The 25,437-nt window shown below is 41.1% G+C and overlaps 2 protein-coding genes across 12 annotated transcripts in view; one reads left to right on the top strand and one right to left on the bottom strand.

Moving 5' to 3' along the window:
- Positions 1 to 6,941, top strand: part of LOC109469267 (cathepsin L1-like) — a 15,341-nt gene extending 8,400 nt beyond the window's left edge. For all 4 annotated transcript variants that reach the window (XM_019767758.1, XM_019767756.1, XM_019767757.1 and 1 more), the window contains 3 exons: positions 1,939 to 2,107; positions 2,519 to 2,633; positions 6,233 to 6,941. In XM_019767758.1, coding sequence (XP_019623317.1) covers positions 1,939 to 2,107; positions 2,519 to 2,633; positions 6,233 to 6,332 — 384 coding nt within the window. In that variant the 3' untranslated portion in view covers positions 6,333 to 6,941. The remainder of the gene's footprint in view (positions 1 to 1,938; positions 2,108 to 2,518; positions 2,634 to 6,232) is intronic.
- LOC109469271 (protein quaking-like) overlaps positions 4,955 to 25,437 on the bottom strand; it is a 47,587-nt gene continuing 27,104 nt past the window's right edge. Inside the window, exons 4-8 of one of the 8 annotated variants that reach the window (XM_019767765.1) lie at positions 17,239 to 17,326; positions 16,090 to 16,119; positions 13,703 to 13,990; positions 12,506 to 12,574; positions 4,955 to 5,817 (exon numbers count right to left, since the gene is read on the bottom strand). In XM_019767765.1, coding sequence (XP_019623324.1) covers positions 5,555 to 5,817; positions 12,506 to 12,574; positions 13,703 to 13,990; positions 16,090 to 16,119; positions 17,239 to 17,326 — 738 coding nt within the window. In that variant the 3' untranslated portion in view covers positions 4,955 to 5,554. Of the gene's footprint in view, positions 5,818 to 7,582; positions 10,176 to 12,505; positions 12,575 to 12,796; positions 13,026 to 13,702; positions 13,991 to 16,089; positions 16,180 to 17,238; positions 17,327 to 25,437 lie in introns of those variants that run through there. The other 7 variants (XM_019767764.1, XM_019767763.1, XM_019767769.1 and 4 more) reach the window with 7 other exon arrangements.

A 25,437-nucleotide genomic window follows, 5' to 3' on the forward strand; every position in this document is an offset into this window, starting at 1 on the left:
CCAGCCCTACATGTATGTTTGAATGCCATTCTCTTAATGAATTTTTGCTTGCATGTACAATGATATGAAAGGGCCAAGGGAACAAATTGTAGAGGGCTCAGACCCTAAGATCAGAAAGGATTACATGGTTTTCATACCCATGATCTGGCTGTACATCAGTGTTTCCGCCAGAGGGCCGTCCACCCGTCATATGACGGCCTGGTGTCGTTTTGGACGGCCTGAACTCGGACAGAGGCCGTCCTCTTAAAAAATTTCGAGACTAGGAAAAATCAGAGAAATTGACAGTCTTTGTTTTGTTGCTGTAGACGAGGACGCCGTCCAAGGCAAGAAAGACACACGTTGTTTGTTTTGCTATTGTTATCATGCTGACGAACAATTGATGTCGGCGCCTTTCGCATACGTTAATCTCATTAAAACCCGTCTTTCAAGTCTCCATCCGGTAAAATGTATCCACAAACATTTTTCCTCGAACAGAATCATATCGGATGTGAAAATTCTCTTTTGGGAGTTACGTTTTTGATGGTCTTGTAGCGGGCGGGTTGCATGAAAATCCACGCCGCTGTTCGCTATCCACGCCGCGGTTCGCTATTACACTTCCGGCTTGCTTGAATACGCGAAAGGCACCACAAATCGGCATATGGATGCATACATTTTCCCAAAAATTCTTCATAATGAATTTCTTTAATTGAATGTTGCTCATTAGCGGTAGAAACACCGTAGAAAGTAGCGTAGTGTAACTCTCTTCGCCAACAAACAAATTCTGCAGCTATGCCGGCAAAGATGGCTCTATCCAATCAGAGCGCAGGTCATATGAGGTCAACCAATCAGAGCGTAGAGTTCACGCTGCTACTTACATATTTAATGACAAAATGGCGCGTATTTCCTTCTCCGGCGAGGTTGAGAATGTGCGCTGCAAGTTTATTTTTCCGGCGATTTTCTGACTTTTAACGCCGATTTTTCGCACGTTACGATCACGCTACCATTTGACACTGTACTGGAGACAACAGATAAGTGATCATTTTACAATCAAGGAGCATTTTTGTTGAATGAAACAACAATGAAAGCTACGATACAGCCAATTATTTTTCAAAATTTGTCTCGTGTATGAGAGATAAGATGACGTTTCTTGACATGTTTTGATGTATTTTTGGCTTGATATCAACTAGTAATTCGTAGCGAAAATGTACGGAAGAAGTACGAGTACGAACGAAGCAAGGCTCTTCACTATTAAAAATCCGGCTAGCGCGGGCGCTACCGGAGGTTATAATTAAATGATGCCGATGTTTGGAGTTTTGCAGCAGAGTTTTGCAACAGTATAATTTCCTGACGATACATTTTCCATCTGTAAGAGTGTTTTTATGTCAATACAAAAAAATGTGGAATGCTTGTGGACAGTTTCAACTTGTAAACAAGTGTAAACAAATGCCCCGCCCCCTCAGTTAATTTTCGCGACGTGTTCCCTATTAAAAGTTAATTAATTTTCGCGACCCGGCCCTTCCCAACTGGACGGCCTCTCAGCTGCAGTCTGGCGGAAACACTGATCATGTACTGTTATCATTGTAGATCAGTTAGGCAAGCTAATGTGTATGCCTAACACTGACCAGAGAGCTCTGCAGTCGAAACAGTTTTGACACACCAGCTAGTTAGGCAAGCTGCCAGAGTGCTACCAAGAAGGCAAAGGAGTTAGGCATGTAGTAATCCATATCCATGAAATTTCAGAATTGAATTACCCAAAGGAACAATATGGTGACAAACTTTTTGGACTGAAAAAACTTGTGCTCTGATGTCAGCCCCATATAATCAAGTCAGTGTGGCCTTATCAAATCTTTTATAATGATAGAGGAGTTAGGCACATAGATGGTGCAACTTCATTGGGACAAAAGACTGTAATACCATTAATGCCATAAAATCACATTCTGTTCATTGTGTTACCTGTAGGATGACAAACCCTGCAAGTTTGACAACTCCTCCGTCGGTGCCACCCTGGTTGGCTACAAGGATGTGAAGTCTGGTAACGAGCACGCGCTGAAGAGGGCTGTCGCTACCGTTGGGCCCATCTCTGTGGCAATTGACGCTGGTCACGAATCCTTCCAGTTTTATTCTTCAGGTGTGGATTGTTATCGGAACTTTGTATATTCATATTTTGTTCCAACTGTTTTTGATCAAACCTTTTTATATAAACCATAGTTTTATTCATGTGTCCTTGATGGCTTTAGTTAATGTCTGCTGTCGTGTATTCATGATTATGACTCTTTAGTTTGACATTTGAACTGAAGTCCAATCAAAGTATGTGTTTATTTGAAACTTGGCTGTGGAAATGTGTGTTTTGATCAATTGCTGTTTGGTTTTTGAAAAGATGGAATCTTTTTTTCTAACCCTGCTATACTTGTAAAGTGAAGAATCTAGAAATATGAATCAAGTCCATACAGCCAGACTGTATTGTAACCCACTTAGAGTTTAATTAAAGATTTTATGGAAGATTCCTCTTACAAAATGTCATGAAAACATGTACACTCAGGAGTGTACGATGAACCACAGTGCAGCACTGAGCAGCTCGATCATGGAGTTCTGGTGGTGGGCTATGGGGCCATGAATGACAACAGTCATCAGGCGTTCTGGATTGTAAAGAACAGGTGAGTCACTTACAAGGTAAAACCTGATTGGCTAGCATTACTGAGACAGCTGTGATGTGATGTTCTTAAATTGTTCAAACTAGACGACAGAAAACGGTTGGAATTGGGGACATTTGACAGTAGGTGAGGAGAGGAGAAGCAAGTACTCAGGAAATTTTCGTGTTCCATTTCACCTTTATTCGGTGACCTCTCCACCATGACTTTAGGACAAGACAAAATTTATGTCCAGAATGAAGTCAGCCTCACTTCTACTGTTCCTACTACATGTACAAGATAAGAAACCATGAACTAAAGACGACATCACATGATTTCTTTTAAACATCTTTATTGATAGAAGACATTCACTATGGAAGTAGACCACGAGTCTGGAGTATAAAAATAGATATCAACATAGGGTAGGTAGCAACTGGAGTAAAATGTCATAGGCTGATATTTACTGTCTGTGTCGCCTATGTTGGTTGCATGTCTGACCCTGGTGAACTCTGTATTTGAGATTCACTTTGTCTTTGACATTGGTGGCGGGATGAACACGTGTACGTGTAGGGTGGTGACAGTCTTAAAAGAACACAAACTTCCATTGTCTGTTTTTGGTATTGTCTCTGAAAACAATCAGCGTGCCAAATCTGACAGGACATCGGTCCTAATTGTACAAATGAAGTCAACGCCTACACAACATGTGATAGGGCTCTTGTTGAGTGTAATAATACGCACAACTCCCTTGGTGGCCTTCATCCTTCCTTGTCAAAGATTTATGTCCGAACAACTGGTTTGACAAAAATAGCCAGGTTACAGCTTTGATGTAGTCTCTGTAAGGCTGCGTGTTGGGGTTAGACATTTGAGGGTGAGGTATACATGGAAGATACAGGCCAGGACGGCAGGACCGGGATTTGAACCCAGGACCTCTGGCTGTGTATTGCCAGCGCTCTTGACACTCTGAGCTATCCTGCCCCCTTTCTCTTTTGGCAGTGTCAGTAGGCTGGTTTGTTACCCGTTGTTGACATTATTTATTACTGCCCAGCTGTTTTTGCCTTTGATGAAGGTTTAGGAATGGTATTCAGTCAAGTCTTTGGAGATGGAGTGTTACTCTTGTTTAGGTATATCAGATTTCACGTAGTATAAAAGTGGCAGTGGTGAATATCATTACTAAGTATGTACAGTTAGGCAGAATCAGATGCTTTGTCTTTGACTGAATTTGTCCACATGTTGATTTACTACTAGTAGGAATGTATGTCTATATACACATGTATTGGCTTATGGCCAAAGGCAGAATACCTTCCTCTGAATATGATTTGCAAAGGAATATTTATGACACTTGTTAATTGATTTATGACAAAGCTGAGTGTGAAAAGTACACGAAGACAGTTGTAGAGTGTGCAACAGGACCCTGCTAGCTAGACTTTCACCATTTTTTGTCAGCAATGTCAGACTGTTTGAAATTAGTATCTTCCCTGGGAGTCAGTGGAAAAGTTTAAGTTAGTACTCTTACAGGTTAGTTACAGGTTATTGATTGATCAAGTGTTTTGTTAAACCTGTTTTTAACGAAACCTTATTTACAAGTTGGCAATCAGTGTGAAGTTAACTCTTCCTTATTATGGCCTATTTCATTGTCCAGATCTATGTCGGTTATCCTACGACTTAGGAGTGAGAAGGTTAATTTTAAAGATGTAGCACTGTTGTACATATCACCTTAATTATTAACAGTGTTAATGTGTTATTATTATTTTGTGTGATGAATTCAGGGACACAACACAGGGTTTCAGATGTTGAATGTTTTATTCACAAGTTTCAAAGAGTCAAGAACACAGCGTATTTGCTTCAGTAATTCAACAGCTTGAGTTTGTATCAGGTTAGAAACAAGTCAAAGAAACACAAAAAAGGTTATTAGTAAGATGAAATAATCCTAGCTAAGAACAGTAAAACTTAGCATCTGTACTGCCTGCACATGGACTACCCAGCACAAATATAACAGACACAAGTTCTGAAGAGATAATAGAACTGATATCAGCTTTATTTTCTGTACAAGAATAAATATGAATGTCCAGGAAAATAAAGAGGAATATGACGTAACATCAAATAAGATGAATTGAAGCACACTACACTACACAGTAGTACATTACTTGTAACTGCTGCACTGCAGCACTATATAGGAGTTTTTGCTTCAGCACTAGAATTCTCAAATACCTGAGTGGGCAATGCATTCAGCTGTTATAGAAATTAGTCCTGTCATTTTCGGTTTCTGCCGCAAAGATTTGCTCAATCATATTTGTGAAGTTACTGCGCTGTGATGTTTTTGGTTAATTATGAGGCAGTGTTACGTTTTGTGACAACTTGGCACTTGAAAATGCAGAGAATGATTTGCAAAATGGTTTTTAAGGCATTCTCATGGTTGTTGCATAGTTTCCAAGGTAAGAGCAGTAGATACCACGGTTCAGACTACATTAAATCTAACCACACACACACAAATCAAGTTTGTTATATCACACACCTTTGTACAGCTTCACATTTTTAGTGAATAACCAGCTTTACATTTGTCAGTTTGAAGGGGTGTCAGTGATTTGTACAACTGTAGAGGACTTGTCCACCCGTCACAGAAAGTTCAACTTATGGCCAGGTTAAGTAAGAGTGAGGAACTGCTTTTTGACAGAAAAAGAAGTTTCTTTCAGATGTTTTATGTATCTGGAAACTAGTGATGGTTTCAGAGGTCACAGGGCCAGACGACCTTGTCCATGCAGATGGCATTCCGTGAATGTCTGACTTTGATGACAAACTGGAATTTGGTGTACGGGTTTGTCAAAAAAATCTCCAGTTGTTGGCCTCCTACTGGTTCTGCAGCCTTTGGAGCTGGCGAGAACTGGAAACATAGATCTCTGAACTTTGTGGGAGGGGTGGGCGATGGAGTAAATAGCAGTGGCGTTACAAGGTTACAGGACGGACTGCTGCTGGTAGGGGAATGTCTTTAACATGAGCTGGCCTCCCGGCCCGAGCGCGACGTACTGTACGTTCTGTTGTTGTTGTAAGTTGGCGAGGTCCTGCACGGCTCCGCGGCCCTGCAGCTGCTGGAGTTGTTGGTGCTGTGTGGAGGAGGGCGCAGTGAGGGGGGTGACAGGGGCGGGGCTGGTGGAAACGGTAGTCGTGGTGAGGGGAGAGGTTAGAGAGGTGGCGGCAGCGGCGCCGACAGTCGCACCTGCAAAGAGACATGAGAGGAGGGCAGGTGTCAGGGATGAACAGAATGAAAGAGGCAGTGAGAAAAAGAAAAATAGCTGCAATATGGTTTTTAGCAAAGGTATTGGCTGGCAACAGGAAATGAATGAGAACAACACATAGCAAACATGGTAAACAGAATTGTCAGCAACAGAAGTCAAAAAGTTTAGCTAGAAGTAGAACAGATATAAGTTGACAACAGTATAGAGAAGACAAGTATGGAGGTTAAAAAATTCAGGCAACGAAAAATTCAAGATGAAGATCAGCTAAGCTGTTGGGTTGAGTAGGAGTAAGTGGTTGATCCAGGTTAACCATCATTGTTATCTTGTGTATGTTGAGTATGTAGGCATTGACAATTCCATGTATGTAACACGTTTGTTTGTTTGTTGCCACTATAGCTGGGGTCCGAACTGGGGAGACCAAGGCTACATCATGATGTCTCGCAACAAGGACAACCAGTGCGGCATCGCCACATCGGCCAGCTATCCTCTGGTGTAATGCCTGGGCATCGTGCAGACTTCTTCATACAAGCTTGTGTTTGGCACACTTGGGCAGGGTTCTAATGTACATACCGCATCCATGCAAATATAGAGTTTTTTTAAAGAGGAAAAACGCAGATTACTTCCATTAGGTGGGGATTAACTGAAAATGACTTCAGATTCTACAGGATTTGTGGTAATTGATTTTTAGGTTCCTGCAGGAGTAAAAAATCACGAGGCGTTTCAACTGTAATTTTTACTGGCTTTTGTAACTACTGAACCCTGTCCAAGAGGTTTTTTTAATAGAAAGGGATTTACCACTGCCAAGCTGATGACTGTTACCTATACATATCTCAACAGTTGTGTACAGTAAGGTATTAATACATTAGGTTACGTAAAAAATTTTTCAAATTACATAGACATTTTAAGGTTGTATTTAAGTGAGAGTCATATTTGTGTACTCTCGTTTTACCTCTGTGATGCATAGAAATTAGACATATTTTATGGTGTTGTTTGGAGCTGGATTTCATTGGAGCTTTTCTTTAGGGAGCTGGGTTTTCTCATAACAGTATTTCTCTACTTGTATGACACTTATTGAAGACAATAAAGACGCACATTGTATACAATACATGGCTGGTGTGATGCTGTTATGTCCATGCTTTGGAACGCCGGTTAGTTATTTCGACAGCGGACCCGACATTCCGACAGTTTACAGCTATGTTTCCTCTTGCAGAGTTACTTTTGTATTCTCCTCGGGTATTTGGCAATCAAGCAATAGTAAGTGGTAATTGAACTGTACTTCTCAACTCATGCATGTCATAGTACTCCTGCCACCTCCGTTTTCCTGAAGGTTTACAGATCAACCTGTAAACCCCATGTGAGCATTGAGACTTCTGATGACTTCCTTTGCGCTTGCTACATATTTTGGGGGTTGTGAAAAAACCTTGTTCTTGGCCAGGGTTCGTGCAAACAGAAAAGATTGATGACTGAACCGAAAGAAATCTGATACATAGGGGAAAAACATGATGCTGGTCAGTTTAAGGCTTTTGAGACAATCATTATCAGTCCTGGATGTGCACGAACCCTGCTCTCGAAAGAATAAGGACAAGGGGTAGAGAAAATAGAGGTGGGATACAGGATGTTGTTGTAAGTCTCTGCATCATCTTGACATGCGTGTAACTGGAGCCCGTATCATAACCACAGCCAGGACACAGTACAGTACGGTACAGTACAGTGAGTAGTAAAACAAGACATCCACAAGACCACATCTGCTATAAAATATGTCAGCTTTTATTAAAATATCACTAGGTTACAGGGTAGCAAAGGGGAGTAATCAATCGAGCATAAAAAGTCCCTATCAGTACGGCGTGGTCAACCTAACAAGTCCAAGCGACTACTAAACAATGTTCGGATGTAAGTAGTCTTCTACAGTTGTCAACCTGTAGGAAAAAGATTCTTCAAAAGAGTGATATACAAAAATACAACTTGTCGTCTTATAGGTTCTGTACAGTTTTTTCCTGACGGATGTTTTTGTGCTCAGGAATTTTTTTCTCTTCTTATTTGATACAAGAATAAGGTTTGGTTTAGTTGTAAAGCAGCAACTTTGCTGACTTTTTTTTTACACATGGCTTTTGATGCTGGTTTTCCAACGCTAACAACCGAAATGCACCGAATAAAGAAAATAAATACAAAAATGGAAAAGCACCAAACCAACAAAGGAGGCCCAAAGTGGGGAAAAATAAATATGACAAGCAAATCTGGCGTATTTTTATAGCCGTTACTTTAACACTATCAAATAAGTAACAAAAAAGGCTGAAATAAATACAATGATGAGAAGTTAATCAAACATTAATTAAGTCACTCGTTACCAAGTGAGGACTTGCCAAAATCTCATATAAACGGAGATAAATCAATCGGCTGATTTGGTGAGCTTGGCATTTGTGACAAGCAAAAATTGTGAGAAATCAAGTCAGTTGGAAGACTGGACTGAAAAAGCTGTGGCACATTTTCTGAGTTTTGTAATGAGGTGGGTGATGTGTGTGAAGAATCGATCAGCACCATTTTTCGATGGGAAAACGAAAAATGGACGCAAGGCGGACGAAAACCACGCAATTCAATCCATCCTTGCAATTAACGAGAAATGGAAAATTCATAGAATTTTGGCTGGTTGAACACAGAACTCTACAGGTGTTGTTTTTTGACACATGACTATACAGGATGGTTACATAGCAGCTATATTGGGCTTGAAAATGCCCATGATATTGTAAAATGGTTCTAACTCTAATATGGCAAGAAGAATTGGAAGAACATGAAATGGCAAGCCCCCTCTATTTGGTAGTAACACCATTAAGTAAGGCACTTTGAACTACTGGTAAACTCTCCTACATATTTCATTCAACAACACCAAAAAAACAATCTCGTTAACAATCTGGTCTTAGTCACTAGTTACTGCATACTGTGGCCAGCTTGGCTTTCTCTCGTACAACAGTCAATTCAATTCTACCAGAAATGTAGACTTATGGTGCAACATTTGAATATGTAGGACATATCCCTTTCTAATCAGCTCCATTTTTTAAATGTCTATCCTCAAAGGTTCCTCTACTTCTCTACTTGAGTCTTAATAACTCTCTAAATATGTATAGAAAAAAGTTGACCCTAACCCCCACTCACCAATAGCAACTTATCATGGGCCGCGGCTAAGTGAGTACAAGCCACCAGTTTTTGCTATAATTCGTGGCGTTTTCACACTTCTCTTTTAACAGATGTTGTCAACAAACGTGGGGTACTGGGAGGATGGTTTATTGCTTGTGACAGGATTCAAATCACCACAAAGATGACAAAAAAGTGGCTGGTTTGATTCATCCAGAAGAGATGCAAACCAAAGGTTTTCTCTTTTCGGGAATAGAACCCATGTTCTTGGGTTATGATCAACAAAACGTGATGGCAAGTGTACCCCTGCTTGTCTTGGCCCCTGAGGTAGAGATATATGGCTTATTTTCCGGGTATGCATTCTTTTCTTCCTCTTCCAACGCTTAGAAATATAGAAAACTTGTCTAGAATTGGGTGTAAGTACTTCGAAATGCATACCTTCCTTTCACGCTAATAAACATGTTTGTAATTTTTCCACATGTTACCTCGGAGTCCCGATATCGTTGCTTCAAGATAAAGTTGTCCTGGGTTACATAGCCTAGCACGATGTGCAGCATGTTATATATAATCCATGAGAAACAAAGGCATTTCTTGTAACAAATACTGCGAAAAACTGTACAAAATTTCTAGAAAGGTAAATAACTGCGGTATAAATGTGATTAATATTATTGAACAGATATTATTAACTAACACTGCAGAGCGTCGTTACCAACAGTTTTGGTAAAACACAACAGCACATTGTACAGCAAATGCGACTAATCTTCCTTTCTTACATGCCTGGTTTCTCTTTCTTTCTCTATCCAAAACACAGCTAGGGCTTTTTATCTTAATTAACATGCTATACAGAAAGGAAACTTGCTGACGATATATGTACAGTTAGTGCAGGTAAGGGCACTCTCTAACCATGATGGGTGAGTGGGGTTAGCGATGGTCATAAATAACACCGCAGCGACCACAGAGGAACGTAAATAATCAACAACAACAACAAACAACCTTGCTTTTGACCTTAACAATGCTTTAGTAGGTAGTGAAGTGGTAAGCTAGTAGGTACAAAGATAATAAGATCTAGAGATGGTGCACCAAGACTTCACATAGTGCGGTGGTGGGACTAGGGCAGGCGCACGGTTCGATCAGTTCGCGATCGATCGATTCGAGAGCTGGTCGTTAATGCTCACTCACTCAGTGGTGTGGTGGTGTTAGTTGGTGGCGGCGGCTGGGTTAATAGAAAAAATAAGAGAGGAAAAAAGAAGATTAGTCCTCTGTTGCAATTACGGGAGATTTCTGCAGTAAAAAGTAGTCCTCTTTTTTTTCGGGTACCACTTATGACTGCAGCTGTCAGCCACCAATGACTGAGCCACAAATAAAATAGCAATAACGACTCCAACGTTAGTCGGGAACAGCCATGACAATGTCTAGGTCTATCCACTTTGGCCTCACTTGCATTACAACCAGGCCGAAGTAGACCCACAAACATACAAACAGAAAAAAAATAAAAATAAAACGTTTTGGGGTTTAATTTCTTTTTGAACGATTGTTAAGGTAAGCTTGAAAGCAACACCACTGCCCCAAGCCCCGATGGCAAACTAGTTTACCGGCTGATGACGACGTGTGTTAAGACTTTTGTCATGACTGTTAGTTGCTCGTCCGTTAGTTAAACTTAAAAAACACTAATAATGATACACCTTGTTGTAAGCCATACAGAAACAACCAGCACATCTAACACTCTATAACAAACATTTCTACCCAAAAAACATGCAAGACTTTATTTAGAACATGACCAACAACAATCAAGTACATTTAAAAATTTTATTTTTTTTCCTGACGGTACCAATATATACATAATACAAAAGAGTAGATAATAAAGATGATTTGGGAATGTTCCATCCGTGACTTTACTCCACATACAAAATATCAACACCACCATATACAAACAACATCATCTGGTATGGGAAGTTATCTGCATTTGGTCCCTCCTTGTGTTATACTATCTCTGCTCATTTTTACCATTCCAGAAAAAAAAATCAGCTGCAATATTGTTTTCCACGATTGTTGAGAAGTTTGATTTTGATGACCGAATCAGAAATTCTGACATCATTGGAAGTGAAGCAATTTTCTGTTGCTCAAAAATATAAAATCTAGACTCAATCGGTGACATCAAATTTTGCCATAATCTGTAATATAGATACATTTTTCATCTACGTCTAAAGTCTATCTCTCTTCCTATGAGAAAATATCTCAAGAATATAAAAATTCGAATACATAGCTATATCTAAGGCAATAGAAATATTGACACTATACTTTTTCCTTCATAATATGCTATTGCTCATACAATACTCAATACAATTCTAAATATCTAGATAATTGCTCTCCACACATGCACTCTGAATAGGAGAATTTGGATAAAACTAATCTCATACTCCCTACCACGTTCTAACTACTTTGTGCTAAAACCTGCCTGACAATTTTAAAATTGTACATGTCCTAAAACATCTGCTACTTGGCCGTTTAGATGACTCCCTGTGTTTGTTTTTTGTCTACTAGGAAGATCACAACTGCCAAAATGCCAGAACTGCTACGACATTTTCGACTCAGACACCCTGTTCTTTCCATGTCATTGTTTTACTGACCAATTTTTAAAAGCAAAAACTATTGCTGGAGATACACTCGAGCAGTTGTCTGCCTCTATCCTACACATTGATGCAGTGTCCAAAATATACACATTGAAATTTGACAAGTTGATTTTCAATACATGATAGAGTACTTTTTATAATGCATAATTTGGAAAATAAAAACAAACAAAAATCTGCATAAATAGCATATATTGAGGCTATAAAAAATGAGGTTTGTAGTATTCAACTTTTGTATAAATCAGGCTGGCAATTCTTTCTTTATTGCAACTGCTGGTAGCACTTTTCTGGCCAATTGCTTTTAGAACTTGCACAGGTCCCTGTTTGCCTGACCTCTCATCTCTAACCTTTGAACTAACTGTTCTCTTTCTACGATCTCTGACCTTTCCATCTAAACATGTCCTGATATGACCTCTACTTTCCACATTTCACTGGCAGTATATCAGAAAATCTCAACATCATCACATAGCCAGTATATATCGATAAAACACAAGACTCAGCTGAAAGAAAAAAAAAGTGGTTGCATTACCTAAAACCTGTCAAATCTGTGCATGCAACTGTGGGGAGGGGGCAACAACTGTTGTGCTCCAGTAATGCCTTCTTTGTAAGGAACATGTTCAAATGACTTGTTATAAATTCACACAAGTGTCACAACTTGGTGATAATTTTTAAAACTTTCCTGCTAAGGAAACTGTTCAGCAGCTTTACCGAGCCTGTCCCCCCTCTCACAGTGCATGCAGCACACTGATTGGATGTCCCATCATTCCACTCTTCCTCTAGCCAACCAGAGAGCAGAACACCTAAAACCTGCCCTGATTGGTCAGAGCTCAAGTTCCAGGATGTGACCCCTCGCAGTGCCAAGCTACCCATCTACTAACAGTGTCTATTATTTATATATTCAACACACACAACTAACCTCGGTCTATGACAGCCCTTTGATAGGGGTGATCCCTAACCACATGCCTCCGCGCTTTTGTCACTGCACCTAAAACATGTCAGAGAAATGTTCAACAAACTGCACACATGTGATGTACAATGTCTCATGGCTCGACAACATTACCCATTTACAATGCACTCAGTGGTGGCACAGCTGGCCTCCCCATCTTGTCAGAGTTCATCCTTAAAAAAAAAAACAAGTAGCACCAAAAATTTAACCAATATGGCAAGTGGGGAGGACGTGTTGTAAACAATCGTAGCAAATAAAGATATAGTCGTGTCTCTTGGGAGCCACGACTGAGCCAGACAGAAATGGAGAGCTGTGCCACCAGTGTGTGCATTTTCCACGCTGGTAACGGTGTTATAAATCAAGGTGAAGTAGCAGAGGGGGAGAAGAAGTCCCGTGCACAAGAACGCATTCCCATGCTGAGTGTATTGGTCCCAAGGGTACAGTAGGATTAAGGCACGGCACACTTCTGCTCACTGGATGTAAGCCTTACCTGAAAACGACAGAAAACAGTTAGTAGCTCTCGGTCATTCCGGGCAGAGCCTGGTCTAGCGACCTCGCCGAGCACGGGTCAGCGTCGCACTCTGATGTCGTGCAGCGGTGAGAAACCACACTTCAAGTCATGCACGGAGTTATGGAACAGCTGGCAAGAGGTCATCTAGGTGCTAAACATCATCGCATGCACATGGCTTCGTCAAAATGCAGTTTGGCTGCCAGATGTGGAGAGAGCTACGGCATGCATTGAACTACAGCTACTGGTGAACTTTAGTGACCAAGAAGAAAATGACACTGTCCTCATCGAGTTATAGCTTACAGAATATTTTTAATTAAATGATGTTCTCGCCAATTTAGCAACTTGTCAGCTCTAAGGATGCGTACTATCTTTTTTTCAACAGACCAGTATCTTGAAACATGGAATTTAGAATGTCAATGAAGGTAGACATCCAGGTAAAGTAGCACAATTCTCAAGCAACTGGATGGATTTCGAAAACTGTCAAAAGACGTTTCAAGTAGCATCCGCTACTTTTCGTCAGTGACCAGATTTGCTCCAGTTGCTGTAGTACTTCCTTGTGTAAGGAATTCAGTACTGTTTTTTGTCCACAAATTTCTCAGTAAATCTTTCTGTATGCAAACAGCTGAGGACAGTGTCATAATCTTGCAGTGCTTTACCGAGCAGATAGGGGGAGTTCCTACCTATCGCTTCGCTGGGCTCGATGGGGTACTGCAGAATGGATGAGGCAGGCACGGAGTAGGGGTAGTCGTAAGGCGTGTACAGGAAGTTGGACTCGGGAGACACCATGTGCGGGAGGAGCCCGTTGGACATGATCTGCTGGGTCGAAGGTAACCGCTGCAGGACGGGGGTCGCGATGAGAGGCGCGCCCGCCGGCATCGGGGAGCGTACTGCTGTCGGAGGGGCCACCATGGGCGTGTTGGGGGCGGGGACACCCCGAGGCGAATCTGCAACAATGCAACCAATGGTGTATCAGTAAGACTACTGCATAGGAACTGTGTATTAGGATACCAGCATTTTGGACTGAGGCATTTCTTTCTAGTATGTCGACAGAACATATTGCACCTGTGGGAAACCAGATTTTGCTATGAACAATGCATTATGGGTTTTGTTCAGGCGTAGTTTGTTCTGTTGACATGCTTTTCTTCCTCATACTTACCAAGGAGAAGGAGGGCATGTTATGAATGGCAATGACTGGTTACCAGAATGACTACAAAAGCTAAGATGTTTTTCGACCACCCTCTTGGGTCCACCAACCATTACTGCAGTCGAAACTATCACAAACCACGCCCCACTACTGCCATGTTAATTAATGATAAACATGCAATGTATTTTTCATTAGTTAGTGGCTGAAAATGCTGCATTAGTGGACACTGCTTTTCCTCCTTGCGCTGCAGGGGGACTGATCCATACCTTGCAAGACTAGCCTAGTTGCCAGACGTTTTCCAAGAGCCACAGAGCTGGTTTCTGTAAGCCCTGGGAACAGTCTGGCATCCAGGCTATGCAGACTTGTTTCACAAACTTTTCTCATAAAAATGCAACAAAACGTGATCATCAGTCAGTGGCTAAAACTTCAAGTCAACTTTCAGAGAGAATCAGTCAGGTGTTCAACAATTTTCTTTCTCTGGCTTGATGTCCAAAATTTCTACTTAGTTGCTGTATTTTTGTGCTAGGTTTTTGCAAACCGACTGATTGAATAGAATGATGATGCAGACTTGTGCCCATCTGGACCAAACACCTTCCTCCCATAAACTTCCAGAATTGCTTCGTTGTAGCAATTTCCAGAATCCAGATCCAAAGGTCAGGGGGTCAACGACATTGTACCGAGGTCAATTGACAGAGACAGGGATAGGTAATGAACAATTGGGGAAACAATTTCCACCCTAGGTGTGGAGAAGTGATCTTGTTAGAGTGCTGGAAAGGTTTGGTGTGTAGTTAGGCAAAATTCACCACTTGTTGCTTTAACTTTATTTGTCTACAGGAAAAAGCCAAAGTCAAAACAGTATAATATTCCTGTAGGGTTTTAGAATAGAAGACTGTGTAAAGTAAGGTTTGAACATTACCAACACAGATTAAATTTCAAGATAACGTTTGAATATTCTTTAAGACATGCATGTATATATGTGTGTGTGTGTGTGTGTGTGTGTGTGTGTGTGTGTGTGATATCTGACAGTTTTTCAATGTACTGAAGATGATTTTGACATTAACAAAAGAAGAAGGGGATGAGATGTTAACTTTTTGTTTTTATGACGTGGATATTGTGGCATAGAGAAGGAGGATGTTATATAGGGACACAGGAAGGGCAGCTGCATCAAAGTCGTGGCAAATGCATTGTGGGTAATTAAAAAAGTTATTCCTGGAGATAAGCATTATGGGTAGCCCAGCAATGTGGCAATGATGCAAGTATATTGGCAAGTGAGTTTGATCCCGCAGCACAAGGAAAAACAGCTTTCAGCTACTATATATCATTCTACACTGTTAGGTTAACCTTACTACTAGATATACACCAGATACTGCAACACTAATACGCCAAAAGAGTGGGCTTGTGTGAAGCAATATCCAATGTACATCTGGAATCAAGGTTAGTTAAGTGTTTGCTGATAACTGTTAGAAGTGAACATGTTTAACTTTACATGGCAAAGTGGGTTAACAATGCACATTACATTTGGCTAATTCACAGCAACACCAGTTATGATTATACAGCATAAGCACAGAGTCCACAACAGCATGGGGACAAATTTTCCAACTACAACATACGAGAAAAGGTTCTTAATACTTTGGCAATCCAACGTAACACTTTCTTCAGCGTGACATCATTCTGCACTTACAATGCAAGTGATGATAGCTGACAAAAGTCTTAAAGAGGGGCCAAAATGATCTAACCCAGTACTACTTTGACTGGTAAAATAAAATATGTCAAATATTTTCAAAAGTACAAAGGTTTCTTTCTGCAGTTGTGGACTCTTGAAAGCATTTTAATTCATTACTACAACATTAGCTCTACGAGCGCAAACACGACCTTATCTACCAAAGCCCGGTGACTTACAGAGGGTGAGCCCTGCCTTCTGGTCTGTCCCTGCAAACGCATACAAGGAGGGGGCAGTCAGAGCTAAGTCCGACGGCAGACTGCTCGTCACTAGTGTGTGGGGGTGAATGAGAGGTAAAAGTGATGTTTATTGTGAAAAAACCATGGCAACCCGCAAGACACAAACGGACAAACACCAAACACAGGAAAGATTATATCATATTATCAACAACGGAAAAAAAAATACATATTAGAAAGGCAACCCAAGTCATCATACTACATACACCAACTCTATCATGAGCAATGTTAACATCAACATTACGTTCCAATACATCAGTTCACCATCAGTACAGTTACAACATGGATGATGTCAAGTTGTGGCGGTAAGTTGAACAGTTCTAGTAGCAGTTGCTTGCTCTAGTTCAGGTAGTTAAAACCCTTAGTCTGGACATGTTAGAGGCTTGCTATTATGAGGTTAGGTCGGTCTGGAGCCTGCTGAAAGCTGCAGTACTAAGACAAGCGTGTATTAGTTTATTCCTCCCACCAACACACCCATGAACTAGTCAACCAGGTCAGTCCAGAGCTGTGTGGATGTGTGTTGGGTAGGAGAGCTGATCTCTGCCATTTCTAAATTACACTAAAATTGCTGCAGAATTTCCTCTTTACATCTGGATGTTGAAACATACTTTTAAAGCCTAACTGCACATTTTGATGCTTGTCAATAGTCATAGTCTAGAGAACCTGCAAATCAAACATATACAAAACCTGCATCTTATCAGTAAACATACCAAGACCCATCACCACTTTTCCGTTGAAGCTAAGATTATACTTGCAACGTTTCTATGGATCTTTTGTTGAAATCTCAGCTGGGGTAATCTGTATACCCACCCCCACTCTAACTGTCAGCTTTGCATGCATACTGGATCAGTGCCTGTCCTACTGAAGCTTTGCCTATCTAAGGATCTACCTGTTATTAGGGACTACTGTATCTCATGAATCGTCATTATTACTCCAGAACAATAATCCAATGCTAAAACAGTCAAAAAGAATTACCCGAAAAGGACTTTTTGAATCACATGGATATTTGTGGTTATCGATTTTGCTTTCTTTTCTAGAACTTGCTTTTGTAATTTTGGGACAGTCTTCTGGGGAAAGTTTTTGGTGACTCACTGTTTTTGGTGTTGTTGTCTCTGTACGTCCCGTTCAGGATGGCCAGCTCCATCAGCTGTCTCTTCTTCAGGTCATCCTCACCTTCAGGCTGTACAAAACAAAAGAGAACAACACGGTCAACACTCAGGTTTAACCATCAGATTGCTGGGTTAAGCCTGTCACACATTCAGAACCTTCCCCAGAACACCAGCCAACCAAGGTTGACTGAAGTCAGGAGCAGTCTGATCAGATTTGGCCACGCCTACCTTTCTTTACAAATCAAATTGAATTTGAGTTGAATTTGACTCGAACACCAGCCGATCTTGCTCCCAATCTACACCTACCCATGGTTGGTGGGAGTTCAGCTAGTGTTCAGGCCATACTTGGCTATGTGTGACAAAGGCTTTACTCCTGTTTCTTTCCACCAGCTTCCTCTTGTTACATACACTTTAATATCCCTTATCACAAACCTGTTGTGACAAATTTGCCTGAAGCGTGATGATCACTATCAATTTATTATGCCACGGCTGACATTTGCCTTTGCGGAAATAATATATGACTAAGGATGTTCAAGGGGTGTATCAGATGGAACGCGTCCTAGATACAGTGTCATCTTATGGTAATCCTCCTGTGTAAGTCTTGTGTGGGAATATGGATGCATTGTAATCATGCTTATAAATCTATCTTTTGTATGACACAATACCACATACAACATCAAGTGGGAAGAGACTGATGGTGTCAACAGACAAGATGAATCAATGGTATGAAATGGCTGCCAGACAAACATATTCTGCTCATAGAGTTCATAGCTTGTTATATTTAAAAAAATAATCTTGTACTAGTATCATATAAGCCGGTGCTTCATTCTAACAAACACACAAGTATGTAACACGCTTTTGATGGAAATAGTAGATATCCAAAATACTGAGAGTGTGATAACCCAATACTTAAAACTTGTACCACAGTTGGAACAGAGTGGATGGAGAGACAAGATACTGCGTTGCAACCTGAGGATTCCATGATAAATCACCCACTTGTGCATTATTCAAGTTTGGGGAAACCTTTGCAACACGATAGTGTCTTGTCGATTCCACTGCCGTGACAGATTACTTCTACCTTCTGCTGACAAATTGGAAGTAAAATTGGATCCGACTCTTCCTCCCAGATGCATCCTGCCTACATTTCCCTTTTCTTTATCTCTGCGATTCCTTCTCTGGCCATTCGTCATCGACAGAGACAAGCCAGTGATCAACAAGCAGAAACGCTTTATATTCCGGAGACTGCGATGGTTATACATACGCCGTTGCAAGGCTGGGAATAAGAAGGATGAATGTCTTCACAGCTGTTGCATTCTGAGTTGGCTTACCAACAGACTGCTGTGAAGGGTTAGATTCACATCTTCACAGATTTAGATTCATCTGGCTTGACACTACAGTAACTGTTATGAATGAAGATGTGTTTGCCAGGTATAAATGCACAGTGACTTTTGAATAATCTACAGCAGTTGCTCACTGCATTTGTTGATCTGTCTTGTTTACCAAGATAGTTCTAAAAAATCTTGTATCTTTGCAAACCACTTGACTGCTTCAAAGAGTCCATTCAACATGTTTAATAAAATGTCTAACTTACAGTGAACCACCCTAACAGATCTGGAATGCCACAAATTTCAAGTTGTGCAAAAACATAAGATATACAGCCCGGAATAGAGCTGCCACGTACATAGAAGGGATATGACATCTCCGAATGTCTCCAATGATCACACCCGTTGGTAACCTTCATCAGTCAGCAAACCTCCTGTTTGACATCCTGAAGGCAAAACAAACCTGGCCACCGCAGTGCCTGGCAACGCCACTCCCCTTGTCTCTGCACTTTATCTACCAACAGTACTGACAAATACAGGCCACAAACTGTTGAATGTTTTCCTAGCTTTTCCCGCTTTAAACAACACCAGAGCTTTGATCTGGGAGGAGATACTTGAACTTAAAGCAAATCAGGGCTATTCAAAGATGGAAATCTTAGTTGTCTCCGTCAACACAGGACAAGCCTAATGATCGGGTTGGAAATCCAGCTATCTAGGTTTGCTCCCTGGTGACTCCAGGAAATTCCCTCGCAGGATACTCCCCAAAGAAGGCTGTATCAGTCTTCAGTGTTTGTTATTGGAAGGCCAAGTACAACTGTGTTTAGACAATTGAAGTCCAAGATCCCTCCACAATACGATTACCACCTACAGTTTCCCAGACATCTGTAGATGTAAAACACCGGTGTATATGGGTCAACCTACGACAAAGATTGTGGGGGTGACTGATGACAGATTTGGGACCAGAAGAAGAAAAATGCAGACTCACGGCACATCAGAAGTCGGGCATCCAGAAAATGGCCATTTACTACACTCTAATATAGAGAATAAAGCTTCCTTGGTGTCTTTGTAGCTGTTAAAGGTTATAAGGCTATTCTTCATAGATACCTTCCTCCTACACTGTCTTACTCAAGGATCGAGGTTTGGATGAAAAATGTTTGGTTGGTGATTAGTATGCAAAGTTTCCCTTTGGGGCAAGCTTTGCACAGTCGTTTGCTGAGAGACATTTCCCAGCAAATATGAAGTTTGACATTGAACTTGCTTTAAGCCTTGAAGTTGAACACAGGCCAGTTGTGGTAGCAAGTCCTGCACCTGGCACAAGTGTACTGACATCTGAAGGGCATGTTTCTATTGTAACGACTCGCCTCAGAATTTACTAACAGCTGCGTTCCCCTTGCATCTGTTTCTTAGTATCTCAACTCCTTACCAAATTATTTCCACTTTTGTGTTAGAAACACAAACAATCTCAGAGTGTATATTTAGCATACAATTTAGGTAGAGACAAAGTAATCTTGATCTAGTCTCCCCAGTGTTCAGCACCTTTAATTTGAACCATCATTCTTCCCACCCCAGGAGTTGCTTCCCTAATGAGCCCCATACCCTGAGCGTCCATCTGTCTTCCACTGACCCTAATAGCACTTCTCTTCCTCTTGGCACAACTTGCAGAAAACAAATGATATTACTCAAGAGGTGGAGGGGGGAATTTCGTTTGAAATTTTAAACCACTGATTTTCGGTAGCTAGCTTTATCCTCTTTGGGCAGTTGTTCTTATCTGCCATTTTTGGGCTACAGTAGTCATTAGCCCTTATCTACCAAGCACAGCTCAAAGGTTTGGAATCTTGCCCTTTTTTGACCATTTTGGGCAACAAGCAGTTGCTGTGCCCAAGAGAAGACAGAGATACAGGTTACCCTCTGGTGAGCTAACCTTTTAACTACTATCCCCTTGCCATTTCTCTTATTTCAATTGTTCATAAGACAGCTGTGCCCTGAGCACTTGTTGACAGACAACTGAAGAGAATCTGCCTCAGAAAATGCAGGCTGTTCGAAAAAGGGGGGGGGTCCACAAATTTACTACAATTTATTAACTAACACACTAACATGAATCAGGAATCTTTTCTATTCCTGGTGCAGTCTGAATTCTTGTACACATCCGACAGTTGACCCTTAAACAGCTATGACACTGACTGTCCAACACCTCATTCCTATGGCAAAAGTCACTCTAAGCCAATCCATCTTCTTTCACAAGTTAAACAACACGCTGATCACTTCAGCATGTTTCCACACAGGCTTGACCCAGACCAGCGGTACATCCGGGTAAAAACCGCTTCCAAGATCACGGCGGTCACAAGGATAAGCGAACAGGATGACGCTTTTATTGGACAAGACAACGTCAAGATTGATCTCCCTTTGCCAACTTTCTTGTAAATCCTAGCATGCAGGCAGTTTTGCATCCGGTAAATATGATAAGCAGCCCTGCGGGTATAGGAATACTTGGGCTTGAATTGAAAGACAAGGATATCATTGGGCCATGCAGATTTGGCACAAAATCTGTGGAACAGAGCTTCAAATCTGGTCCTGGTATCTCCACTTTTGCATTCATTACAGATGGACTTGAATACACAGATTTCTTGGTTTCTGATTCGTGCCAAGGATAATTCACGAAAGACTGTACCTATAAAGGACAATTACGTAACTGCTGGAAATTCCAAAGCTGTTCTGGCTACCATCGAAGAAGGTTAGGGATCCAGGTAAATCAAAATCTATCCAGTTGTTTGAGTAACAATTTCCTTGTGTATTAGCTATCACAATCATGGGAGAACCTTATGTTTTTTTATACAAATTCCTTCAGGGATTTCTACAATCCATACAAAAGATCATTCATTCCAAAGGAGCATGTTGTTTACTGCTAATCTGTGTGATTGGCTCCCAGCCCTCTCCTCCCTCCCCTCTGGGATGGGTGAACCAATTGGTTATGGACCTGGGTCCTGTAGGGCAAGAACAATGTTCCATTTCTTACACGGCCGTGGAAAATTTCAACAAGAGCACAAACCCCCTTTTCAAATGCAGGTCCCAGCAACCCACAACTACAGGGAAGTATTCCATTGTGAGATCCCTGCCCATGTTTTGTCTGGTGTCACCGTAAGCCTCTTTCTCTGACAACAGCACAAAGCCCCTTCTTCCACTTGGACGTGTTGCCGTGGCAACGGGGGAAGAACGAGTACTTAATGTTTGATTCCCACTGCGAATCGGGGTGCGAGGGACAATAGGTAATGGATGGGACGCCACTTTCAGATTTCCCTCCCGCAGACTCCGTAATGAAGGCTGCAACAATCAATGGAACGAGCACAAATAGGTATGTGTCAGGTAAAAGGGCTGCCTTGTCCATCTCCGCCCTAGAAGAGTGTCCGCTTCTGTCTTCTGGCAAGGAACTAGAATTAAAAACTGCCTACAAAACCATCAGCTGATGTCCAGGAACAATTACACCAGCATGAGAAATGCCTTCCTCCATGGGAGAACAATTGCAATACTGTGTTTGGTGAAAAACATGCCAATGTGATGAATGTTTTCTCACAGTTTTGGCTGTTTGTTTTGGCAACCTTACAGGGGAAGTCAGCCTCGTATTGATGTTGCCACCAACAACTTGCCGAAAAACTCATTCATGACACATTGTTTCACATTCCTAGAGTGGTGACTGAACAAAACCTATTCCTAATCCTTGCGTCATTTTTCTGGCACAAGTGTGGCCTCAAGTCATTCATCCAGTAAACATCAAAGCCAGAAGTGCTTTAGATATCACAACATCTCTAAACATGCAGCAAAGCACAGCAATCTACTCTGTACATCTGCTGTCAAAGCAGAATCATTCATGCTTTCTGAACAGGGAATGATTGTTGGCAGATGATGATGGTGCAGGCAGGCCCTGAAATGCAGCAGGGGTGCCCTCAATGCAGCTGATGTTACTGATAGATCTACTCCAATGGGCTTCCACAATAACACAGATTTTACCACAGATACAGGTGCGGCATAGTGAAAACTGAACACAACACCAAGCAGTGACACTTCACAACACAAATGTTGGTATATGGTAAGAACTGTGCTGGTGATTTAGAAGGTGATTTGGTGATGAGAATGGTGCTGACATCCACGAGTGATGATGATGATGATGGTGACTTTTGGTTTCCATACTCACATGCTACGATCCAGGAGAAGGTTTGCAAACAATAAACAACAAACAGCAAGTCATTGAATTGAACAATCATGTCTAAAATCATCAAACGATAGTATACATTCTTAGGCTACTGTGACCTTCAGTAACCTCAATACCAGAAATTTCTTCAGAGATTTTTATCCTAAAAATAAGGACAATATACAAGTTATGTATGCCGTTAGGATTATGTCTTGGAGACAGATCTTAGGTGTTTACATACATGTGTACTGCACAACAGTCTTATCCTTACTAGATCACAGCATTTTGGATTTTGTAAATGCCTTCCTTCTTGTTTTGTACACAGAAGTTAATGCGGTTACCAAGGACATGGTGGCTGTTGTATTTCAGTTGTTTGACATGTGATACAAGCATACTGAAGAAATATGCTGAATATTTTTTTGTACACACAAAACATCTGCCTACTTGGTATGGCACACTGGTTAACCTTTTGATAATTAATCATTAATCATACTGTGAATTTGACATATAGATATACCAACACAACATACATTGCACAACACTTCACAAGACTTAAACACCAAATTTTTATCATGAGTTTCAAGATAGTGTGATTTGTTCCCTTTCTTTTCATGGACAGTATGTAAATGCAGAAGGAGAATAAAACACATCGAAAGGGATTGTTGTTTATTCATGTTTTAACTACAGCTTAGAGGACCTACAACTGGTTCAAATGTTAAAAGCGATAAGTTAAAACATTGGCAAGGCCTGTGCCAAAGAAACGTACCTTTGTTGTAGCAGATGCTAGTTATCTAACATGTGATTGGGCTAATTATACTGGGCTGGTCCTTGCAAAACCATGCCCACCTGCAAACTTTCAGAAAAAAGTTGGACATATGACCACATAGCCCCAGGCTAAACTGTCACACCCCGCGTACCTCGCACAAAAGTTCCTTGGTCGGAATCCGTCAGGTGGCACGCAAAAACAATGTCTCGGAAACTTGTCTGTTCTCTTGTTGCATTAGCTTTTCGCTGTTCTATTTTTACAAGTACATCTCAGAAGAATTTCTTTATCATTTTTAACACATGATATCATTAATTTACTCTAATCTTGTTTAATTACCTTTGTTGCTGTATTTGCTCACATTTTGTATGGTAGTTAGAACACACCAGCTCTTCTATATACAGTAATTAAATGACATGAACATTCCTGTTTTATCAGTCATCCATCTTCTAGAATGACTAACTGTAGCTTCCAGTGGACCACACCCAGTTATTTCCTTAGGCAGACACACAGGTGACCAATTAAAGTTACCCCACCAAACCGATAATGTTGTCTGATAAAAAAAAAAAAGATATGTTGTCTATATTGGGTATTATCAGACATCTGTTTTGCAGTACGAAAATGTTGGGCAGACACACTCTACATGTATATTAGTAGCTAGGCTAAGACTTTGGCCGAAACACAATGTAACTTTAGCAAAACAAACCATCCAAAAGTAACAAGGACTGTAATAAAAATAATGAATTCTTCTATTTGGATGCATTTCAGCCACTGAAACAAGATGATTGGAATCGTTAATGCCTGGACAGGTCCATACGCCCAAGGGACAGCTCAGTCAAGGCAAAGGAGCTTTACTTAAACCACAGTAGATGTCGCATATTGATTTTCCCTTTGATTTTTCATACTAATCCCAGAATGGTTTTCCAATTACAGGCATACCCCAGGGGGGCTTCTATCACATTTGGGACGAATTTCCCCCAAGAAATAAAATGACAATATTAATGTAGCAACCATCCCATCACAGTAATTGGTCATTATAAATATTTATTTCCGAGACCCCTCCCCCATGTAAACTCCTCCATCAATATTCAGCTGTGGCAAAAGATGAGTCCTCTTTCTGCTGCTCAATAATATACAATTGAGTGATGTTTGGAGTGAAACGTTCATAAGAAACAAAATGTCAAAATTAATGTAGCAACAATCCCATCACAGGTATTGGTCGCTTAAAATTATTCATTTCCGAGACCCCTCCCCCCATTAAAATTCAGCCGTGGCAAAGGACAACATCATCTTTCTGCCGGCCAATAATATACAATTGAGTGATGTTTGGAAGAAACTTTATGCAGGGGCGTGCGGTTAATTATTGATGACTCTATCTGCCCGACCCCCACCCGAATTTCAGGCAATGCTCACGCAGCTGTAAAATTGTCAACCCAAACAGCGTCGGTGCTGATCCGTGGCGGGATGAATATGCCATCATCACCGCAGAATCAATTGAAAAAGATTTGCTTGTGTCGCACAGGATTGGCTGGGGCTGGTGCGACCTACGACCCATGAAATAGCGGTGTGCATCTATGATAAGCCTTGCGTAAATTGAAATTAATAATCGATACAGGAAAAACTGCAAGTGTGAAAAATTCATGCCGGCATTCTGCTCCTGTCACCTGCACCTGGGGCGAAACTGTGACCACGCCGTCACGGCGCGATGCAAATTTCCTGCCTTAACTCACTAATCCACCCGATCTCACTTCCATCACTACAACCTTCTGCATTTCACATAAACCATTGATTTCCAATTCCAGACTTCATATGGATTCTTACAGAAACGAAACTATTGACAACTTATCCCAGTCTAATTCACACTACTAAAATTGGATATGATACTTCTGAACAGCTAGCTGTTTTTACCCAGTT

Source organism: Branchiostoma belcheri, unplaced genomic scaffold, assembly GCF_001625305.1.
Source record: "Branchiostoma belcheri isolate BF01 breed outbred unplaced genomic scaffold, Haploidv18h27 scaffold20, whole genome shotgun sequence".
In the NCBI taxonomy this organism is placed as follows: domain Eukaryota; kingdom Metazoa; phylum Chordata; class Leptocardii; order Amphioxiformes; family Branchiostomatidae; genus Branchiostoma; species Branchiostoma belcheri.